This window comes from Numenius arquata, chromosome 14 (genome assembly GCF_964106895.1).
Source record: "Numenius arquata chromosome 14, bNumArq3.hap1.1, whole genome shotgun sequence".
NCBI classification, from domain to species: Eukaryota; Metazoa; Chordata; class Aves; order Charadriiformes; family Scolopacidae; genus Numenius; species Numenius arquata.
The window spans coordinates 3246957-3256345 of record NC_133589.1 but is presented as its reverse complement, the minus strand read 5'-3'; the positions used below and the strand labels follow the sequence as shown (position 1 = coordinate 3256345).

General features: G+C 44.8%; 1 protein-coding gene across 1 annotated transcript; it reads right to left on the bottom strand.

Moving 5' to 3' along the window:
- Positions 1-270: 270 nt before the first annotated feature.
- Positions 271-9278, bottom strand: BRAT1 (BRCA1 associated ATM activator 1). The gene is made up of 13 exons (XM_074158547.1): positions 9107-9278; positions 8585-8739; positions 7665-7812; positions 6379-6751; positions 6165-6284; positions 5146-5237; positions 4770-4888; positions 4077-4263; positions 3627-3700; positions 2958-3060; positions 2598-2696; positions 1442-1620; positions 271-1231 (listed from the first exon to the last, which is right to left on the bottom strand). The coding sequence occupies exons 1-13, from the start codon at positions 9231-9233 to the stop codon at positions 500-502; spliced, it is 2508 nt and encodes an 835-aa protein (XP_074014648.1). The 5' UTR covers positions 9234-9278; the 3' UTR covers positions 271-499.
- Positions 9279-9389: the final 111 nt, after the last annotated feature.

Sequence of the window (9389 nt, the reverse complement as noted above, 5' to 3'; positions counted from 1 at the left end):
GTTTGTAATGTTAAGGATGATCTGCTTTTGACTCCTTAAATGCAACCTTCTGCTCTAGACCTCAAAATGCAACAGGGAACTCGGGCACTCTGCTTTTAGAATGGAGACAGGGGCAAGGTCGAAACAAGCTTCCCTTAAAACCAGTCTTCATCAGTTTTAGCTACTCTGGCTCTAAAAGGAGGAAGCAACAACCTGTTTTCAGTCACTGTTTTGGTCTGGTGCTTTCTTAAATGACGCAGGACTTAAAAAGCAAATAAAGGCATTTCTTTATATGTTTACTTTGAAAAACAAATCACGTTTTATTGGATTCCACACTTTTTAACAAAAAATTCAGCAGTATTAAAGCAAACTTCCTTAACAGTTAATGAAACCATCCTTTTCACTGTTCAGCATAACACTTTCTTGAGAGAGGATAAAAAGACTTCACAACTGGTAGCAAAAAAATTCTCCTCCAGAAGAAAACTGCTTAAGGAGTGCTCCCTCAGAGCAAAAGATGTCTTCAGTAACAGTCAGCTTCGTTCTCCTCTATGGTCCCCACATTAGCAAGGATGTCCTGCAAGAGAGACTGAGGGCTTTTCTCCACATGGTCACTACATTTATTGAGCTCATCGTGGAGCTCTTCTAAGTCTATTGTACCCAAAGCTAGCATCATGCTCTCTGGATCTTCAAAATCCACCCCGTTACCACCATCTGTGGGGAAGTTCTGGGCCAGAGAACCCTGCTTTAGAGTCCTTTGTAACCAGGCAATGCCAGGTCCTGCAGGTGAATCCCCAGTCTCTTGTGAATCCTTCAGGGTACTAATTGGATAGAAACTACCTCTTAAGGCAAGCAGTATATCACAGGCTCTCTGACCTACTGGTTTGTCACAGTCACACAAAGACTGGAACAAAAAGCTGAACAGTTTTGCTCGGCAAAATACCTGCAGTGACTTATTCTGATGAATGGAACTAGTGACTGCAGACGAGACAGGAGCATACGAGCATTTAGGAAGGCCAAGTTGGCAAATTGTCTGACTACAGAAAACTTCAACCAGTTCCAAACCACCAAGTCTGACTTCCCAGTCTAAGTCGTGCTCCACGGTTTGGATGACTCTAGAGACAAACTGCTCTGTGTCTTCCAGCTGACCTGTGCAGCCTTGTCTCAGCCACTTGGTGAAGATGCTGATCACCGCCCTCCTAGGAAAGCCCTCTGGGTCCGTTGACAAGATCTCTTGAAGCTTTGCTACGGTGCTCTAAACATAAAAAGACAAAGAGAAAGCACAATGAGGGGAGGAACATGCGAAGAAACAAGAACACCAGAAGTATAAAAGTCTAGTCTCTTCATTACTGGTTGTGAAATCTGCCTGCATGAGACTGCAGGTAACTTGTGAAGACAGTTATAAGCAGCAAACTGATGTGTAGTTCTGCTTGATTCCACAGCCGGCTAAGCAAAGTCATCGTACCTCTTTATTATACTGATTCCCTATGACAGGTGACTCTGGAGCAAAGTACGTAATGAAGGCCAAGTGTCCCACAGCAGTCACAGCACTCGCTCGCACGTAGCTTTCTGGATCCCCAAGAAGGTTTTCTGTAAGCCTGGGCACCTCTGAAGACAGGAGCGACTGCCTGAACTCATCCTGGTCTGTAAACAAGACAGCAATCCAAAGAAGCAAGGCTTTATTCTCTCGGAGCATGAAGCTGTTTCCAATGCAAACAGTTCTTTGCGTCATACAAGGATGCCCACTGACTGCAGGGACAGCTGCCAGTGAGCGGAGCTGCTGCAGAGACCAGGCAGGAGCTCACAGGAGCTCCGTGTCAGGCTCCCCGTCTTCCAGCGGCTTGGTGACTTTCAGTCAAGCCCTGGTAGACACTGGAACTTGGAAAAACCCATTTACAGTTGTTCTAGAGGCAAATAAAACTTCCTCCGGGCAAGCAAGGACATGGTTTCAGCCTCATCAAACTTATGCCTTTGCTTAAAGGATGAAAAAAGTCTTCCTTTCTTGTTGTCAAGGCATATGGCAAAGAAAAAGAACGCAACTGCAGCACTGAGAGGGGCTGCAGGGTAAGCTGCTGATGCTGGATACATCCTTTGTGACCTGGGGACAACACTAGTCGACAACATCCAACATCGCAGAGCTACTGTAAGATTAACATTGCCTTAGTGCTACCTGCTGCAAAGCCTGAGCTACTAGTAAAGTGGAAAATCAGTAATTAATCCAAAGAATGCCAAGCGGATCCAGGCTTTTAGCCTCCTAAATCCCAGCCCCCAGCCTGCTGAGGGAAACCAGACAGGCTCCACTGCAAAGCAAACTGGAAAAAGGTAGTATTATCTGCTATTAAGCAGTCACCTGTCTTCACAGACATGTCTCAACATCCCTCAGTTTAACTCACCAAAACGGCCATTAAGGAGGGCACAGTAATCTGAGTTCAACAGAAGAGTATAAGTTTATTAATCCTTTTGTCAGATTTTGATCATGATCTAAGAGTGAAAATCTTGACGCTTCTTTCTTTTCTTACCCCTTCAGTTACAGGTCAGAGGGCGCTTCACAAGGCGGACTGACCTTCATAACATTAAAAGAAATACTCCTCCAATCGGAACTGTTACATCTCTGCACCTACCTCTCAAGCATTTAATCAGGACAGTGAGGAACTCCAGAGAAGAATCTCTTACTTCCCAGCAAGGACTGCACAAACGCTTCTGCAGCACCACAAACACATCTGTAAAAAGCCAAGTGACAAGCCTGAACAGACACGAAAGGCAACAAGCCCTACTGAAGCAATTGCTGTGCAACCTCTGTTATCGTTTTATCTGCTGCAACCCCTTTTGCTGCTGCTGTGTGCTTCTCCCAAAGTCCTTCGAAGCACTATTTGGGTAGCTAAACCTAAATTCAACATAATTGTGAGCAGGAAAGGTAAGCAAGAGCAGACTTCATATATGCTACTAGCTGCTGTTTGTCTCAACTTGAATAGCTTCATTACCTTCCAAAATCTTCTCAGTTTGTTGCCACTGACTGTTGGAGCAGGACAGTTCGTGCAAGCGCACCAGCCACTTGGACGTAGCTTGGAATGTTTTCTTTAGAACCTGAAGCAATACAAAGCAGACTTACTTTACTACAGGAGGAGGCATTGTTGCCTTTATGCTAGAGAAAATTTGTTTTAGCCTCAAACTTACAGAGAAATTCTGAGTAAACAAGTACATATGCTGCCTTACTAAAAAGTAAGCCACAAATAAAGGGTGCTTGTAACATTTGTAACATTTCTAGAAACACGCTTGTTGTTCTCAGCTTCATGACACAGTTCTAGTACCTCCAGCTTTTGATTTGCAGTTCCCATCAGAGTCGTTCAAACAAAGCAAGAAAACAAAACCCATTAATGCAAAGAATTCAGTACTTAAGGGCCATGGCAAGTTGAGTGTGTTGGCGCTCTTCTTAGATGTGATGGCTCCTGTCTTTTCAAGAAAATTGAATGTACTGGTCGCTTACTCAGAGTTTTAGCTATTTTCTGCAAGCCTCATAGAATCAAGGCAAGTCTCCTACATATTCTAATACAAACTGTGCTAAGAAACAACTGTTGTCAGACAAGTCCTCAGAACTACACCCCACTGGGGCAAGCTAATGGACTTGGATGTCTCCTTAGTTCTATACTCACTGTAGGGCTGGTGTTTGGACTCTCCAGGTATGCCAGAAGGACATCAAATAGACTTCCTATGAGTGTGTCACAGCCTGAAATGTAGAAAACAGAACTGAAGGACCAATACTGAGAGAAGGAGCGGTCAAATTGCAATTCAACTGCTGAAATACAGAAAGACACAGGACTGTAAAATTGTTTTGGAGAGGAAAGCAAGTACGGTCCTCAGGATAAAGGAGGAACAACCAATTTCTCACAACCACTAAAACCTTTTTAATTTCAGCATTACCTACCCCAGCTCATCAACAGAAAGCAAGGTTAGCCAAGACAGTAGGAAAAATTAGAAAAAATGAACAAGTTTCAGAAATGGAAATAGCAGTCTTCATTCAGAAAGAAAAATTCTGCAACTACAGAATAGTCAAGTATTTCCAAAATGGAAAAAAAAAATTTAAAGTGCAAAGATGAACTCACCTTTTCGCTCTGAGAGCGCTGCTAGGACATCAAGGGCTGACCTCTGTACTCTGAAGCAATTGATCAAGATTCGGCTTATTGTGCTTCCCAGAGGAGAAGCCGGACTCAGGAAGCCATCGCAGAATTGTAATATTGTCATGAGAGAGCGTAGCAGAGATGCATATGGTAAATCCACTGGCAAATGAATCTAGTAGGAAGGGAGAAAGGGTGGGAAAAAAACAGTTTCCAGCAAAAGTCTAGTGTGCACACAGAGCAGGAGGTTTTGATGAGGAGGCAGCAAAAATTGCAATTTTTAGTGTGTTCTTAAGGTACCACAATGCTAATAACTACAAACACCTTCCTCTCCCAAGAACTACTGCGCAGATGGAAAGAGATTCTTCTCACTCCTTGGGAAAGCAGTTCAATTTATGTTTCTTCACTGGATCAATAATTGCAGTAGGAAGTAAGGTATGGTAACAAAGCTTGTGAAGATGGATTTAAAACTAAGTGCAGTGCTTCTTTACAACCTTCAGTATTCCTCTGTTTTCCTGTTTGGAGTCTACTGTGCTAGATCTCCTTAATGTATTGAAGTCCTCACTGTCCGCTCCTCTCCACTTTCTGTTAAGCTCTACTGCAAAAGTTTGCAACCGATCTTAACGCTCTCTTTCAAGGACCAATTTGATCCCCAGGCTTTTTTCCTTCTCTGAACATTACCAGAGACAGCAGCTCCTCCAGATGAGCGAGGGTCTGACACAGGAGACCAGCACAAGATGACTTGGAGGACAGAAGACTTTCAACAGTGGCGGGATCACTAACAGACTCATCCAACAAACCTAGAGGACCAAAGGAGGGAAGAGTTCAGGTTGTCAGTGAATACAAAGGACTGCGATTTTTAAAGTTAATCAAGATATGCAGGTGATGTAGTATGAATATCCCTTCAAACGCAACTGTCAGTAGGATGCTGCACTTCACCACACACGCTGCTACTGTCCTTGACTACTTCTACTCTTCCTCCTCCAGTTTTGTCTGCACCAGACACTTAAAGCACTGGCAAGCAGACTAGCCTCTAACTTTTCTATCACAACTGTACCTGCATATTCCAGAGGCTGGGAGGCTGCTCTCAAAATACAGTCCATTGGCTGAAGTAGAACAGTCAGTGCCTGAATCCTCACATCTTGTGGGCTTCAAGGAGGAAACAGCAGTTACCAAAACAAGAACACTTCAATTCCTTCCCAAACATCTGCCCCTAAATGCTGAGAGAATACCGTTTTTTGTGCAAGCTTTTAAACAAGCCAGCAATGACAGAGCAATGAAAGTATTACCACAATTCAAGCCTTCTTCCAAGCTTTCCTGGCTAACTGAAAACAGAGGAGAAATGGCTCTGGAATTTATAAGCAGCCTTATCAAGCTATGCAGAGAGTGGGATTCTGTGTAAGAAGGGGGTTTAGAGAGAGGCATTTCTTGTCAACAAAACGGTGTCTTTATATCTTAACACAGAGGCATTACTTAGCCTGTAAATCAGTATTTGTATGTGCTGTATTCATTTAACATCTGATGATTTCCCGATGCTTTTTCACTGCCTAAGGGGGAGTTACAGAGAAGACGCAGGCAGCAGACTTCTCAGAGGGGCACAAGACAAGAGTCTTAAACTGCAACAGGGTAGATTCCAACTGAATAAGCAGAAAATACTTTTCATAGGGAAATGAAAATGGCTAAGCACTGCAACAAGTTTCCCAGAGAACCTGTAGAATACTCAACCTTGCGGATATTTGAAACTTGAACTGGTGGAGGCCCTGAGCAAATTGTGTCCACCCTAACCAACCTTGGCAGTATAAAGTTAAGAGTTTGCTATTCCTTCCTGAAATTGGCCTGCTGTAGGTAAGATGCAAGTGTATACACGTAAACATGATACTCGCTCCTTTTATTTCTCTCTCTTTGAAACGGTATTATTCTTGAAGTTTGTTAGCACAGTTCTTGCCAACCAGTCTTACATATTAAGGAATGTAGTGGAAAATGCAGTGAGGAAAAAAACAGTTCTTGGAAAGACAACAGAGACATCAGTACAGAAACATTTGCAGAATGCAAAAATTTCATTGCAGTAAGTCCTACCATTTGTAGAGCCTCAGAATTCCCACTGCCAAAGGACCCGCTTGTACTGGGGTTAAGCGTTCCAGAGCAGACGTCACTAATGCCCAAAAACTGCCTTCACTGTCACAGAACACAGGGGACCTGAGAAGAAAGAAGTATAAGTGATATGTCCCTGTTAGATGGTGGAAAAGAGATATATCTCAGCACTGGATCCAAGGTCCCAGAAGATCTTTACCATGCCATGCTAAGCAGAAGATTCGCCAGTATGTGCTGTACTTGAACAGTCTCTTCCATCAAAAAGGATTCTATTTGCTTTGCTATTCGTAACCAAAGTACTTCAGTCCATGTAGAACGACAACTGCCAAACAAACTAGTTAACAGTTTTAACGACTGCTCGACGTGAGAGGCAGAGCTGGACTGGAGAGAATCCTCTATATGCTTTATTATCATTTGGGCACACGCTGGCCAGTCGCAGTCCTTTGCACTGAGAGGTTTAGTCGTTTCAGACTCCACGGAGAGAATGAGCATGTGCACCAGGAGCCGACTGGCAGCTGAAGCCACAAACAGGCTGGGATCCCCTTGCAGAGCGAAGATCACATCGATGCCTCCTGTGTGAAAACAAAATAAGTCACTGGAGGGAAAATCAACAGCCTTCCCATTGTGAGGTGGAGCCTTGGTGCATTCCAGCCATATATTATTCTAATTCAAGTACCATACAGCTTTAAATGGTGTTGGTGGGAGTTTTTATACTTTATTTTGGAGTCTCTATGGCATTTCAAAGTCAGCCAGTCCTTAAAGACAAGCAAACAAAAGAAAAAGGTAAAATTATTTTTAGATCCTCAGGTGGTTTAATAACTTAGGAACAGAGGAGGACTCCAGTATAACATTAGTAACATTGCGAGAGTTAAAAGCACACTCACTATGTATTTATGGAAGAAACCCGTACCATCTCTGGACACAACCAGTAGGAAAAACTGCAGTTTTAAGCAGCAGCAACAGTACTACTTTTCCATCACATGGATGGCAGCACTTGCTGCATTTTAATCCAAATCCAGTCTTTTAGGCCCCTCTGCACATCAGATCTAAAGCTGGTGTTAACAGACGAATTTACATACCTGTGTAACAGCAAATGTGTGCAAATATTAAGAGATAAATGAGCTCCTGGTTAGTTTTTCTGCATTAAATTATATTGAAATGTATCTTATACTAAGAGTTACAAATAAGAATACAGAAGGCTTTTAATAAGCTATTTTTATCATGTATTTCATAAGCTATGCCTCTTTCCCCTCTAAAAAGGGTGTCATCTTCAGTGTTTAGGGAAAAAAAACAAACAGAAAAAATAAAATGCATAACTAATGTAATAAAAAAACACAGTATCTTTCAATGACTTCAGAGTTTTTGCCAAATGGCTTATTTTTATCTTAAATGACTGAAAGCTCCCATCTCATTTGACATCTGAGCAACAGACTGGAATGGGAGAGACAGAGGATTTGGAGAGTTCCCAGTCCTGGAAGTACTCACCACCGTTGCAGAGGAAGTGGAGGGCAGGCTGGTGATGCATCATGCTGTGCACACCCTCCACCCAGCCACTTCGCACAGATGCGTCTTCCCACACGGCACTGCTCAGAGGCCCATCCCCACCAAAGAGCCTGATCAACAGCTTCTCCTGCTGAGGCCAGAGGAGAAGACACAGAGTAACCGGTGAGCAAAGGGGCTGGAGGGGAGTGGAGAGGCTGCTCTGTCATCCAAGTCAAAAGTATCAATACTGCAGTGAAACCTCCTCTTGCTACAAGCATCAGTAAAACAGAAAATTTTGAGAAGCCCATGCTTAACGTCTGTCTTTTTTCATGGACAAAGCAATAGATGTGTTCAAAACCAAAACCGCTCAGTTTTAAGATGCTAGGGACAATTTATGTATATATGTGTTCCATTAGACTGCTTTATGCAACAGCATGCATCTCTTCCATCAAAGCCTTTTGGGTGTTGAGCTTTGTACTATAAAATGTATTATATTGTAGAAAGTAGGGCTTTAAAAAGCTCCCTAATTTTTTCCAGGAACCAGAAATTTCCTGTCAACCAACTATGGAGGGAAAACTACATCTGTTGGTGCAGTTTAGATCTACAGGCTCTGTCCAGGGATACAATAATTTGCAATGACTGCTATGAGATAGTGTTATCCCATGTACTGTTTTGAACGGAAAATGAGAAGCGCTTCATATTAGCATTCATAGTACTGCTGTGGCAAGAGAGAAGACAGCAGCTTTACATGAGAATGGAAAAGGAATGGTATGATTGTAGGTCTTCATTCTCTTATCACTGTTTGGTGAGTTGTTTGATGTATGCCAGAAATTTTATAAGCAGAATACGTATATCTTCAGGTGCCCTCCACGTAGAAGGAGGAAACAGACATGCGGCAGCAGGTACCTGGGTAGCCAACTCACCTGCAAGTGTTGGAAGCGGCTTTCGGAAGCAGCAAGTATCCCAGCTAACCGCAGGGTAAAGGAGAGGATGCTCGGACTGGGCTCTGGCAGCGCCAGCACGGAGGTGATGAACTCTGTCAGACAGGGGTTGTCCTGCACCAGCTTCACAGAAGGATCTAGAGATGAGGTGTTGCCCGAAGAGAGGCCAGAAAACAGGGTGACTGTTAGCGCCTTGGAGAGCATCTGCCATTCATTCAGCGGCCGGTCCAGCCCGAACCACAACACACAACACTCTCTCATAACTCTAAGGTGATTGCCTGAGCTCAGCGTAACCCCTTCACAACTGACCGGGAGGAATTTCCGTTCACCTGAGGCCCAAGCCCAGGTACAGGCCTCAAGTACCAAACAGCCTGTTCAGGTGTCACCGAGCACCTCTGAGGGAGGCCTCCTCTAGCGCCCCGGCCCGCAGGCCTCCCTACCCCCGGGATGAGCTCCCGCTGGTCACCGGGGCCGGGGTGGGCCCTGCAAGGGGCGGGCACTCACCGAACTCCGTCAGGGTCCGGAACCAGTCCAGCAGCTTCTCCAGGCAGGTGTCGTCGGAGCCGGGCTGCCGCGGGTCGGCCAGGGCGGCGCAGACGCGGGGCAGCAGGAGGGAGCACTCGCGGGTCATGGCGAAGCGGTGGCTGGCCCGGGCGATGAACCACGACTTCTGGGCGGATATGGCCGGGGCCGGGTCAGACATGGCTGGGAGGGGGGTGGTGGTGCCGGCCGCGGAACGGGGAGAGACACCCCCCCCTCCCCGCCTCACCGGCCGCGGCCGCAAAGC

Bases quoted from the DNA above. Each gene is read 5' to 3' on its own strand.
- BRAT1 (XM_074158547.1), bottom strand. From the start codon at position 9,233: ATGACCCGCGAGTGCTCCCTCCTGCTGCCCCGCGTCTGCGCCGCCCTG. The intron at 5,238-6,164 runs GTAGGACTTACT...TCCTCCTTGAAG, and splicing joins ATTCTGAGGCTCTACAAATG to CCCACAAGATGTGAGGATTC. The intron at 3,061-3,626 runs GTGAGTATAGAA...GTATTGCTTCAG, and splicing joins GTCCAAACACCAGCCCTACA to GTTCTAAAGAAAACATTCCA.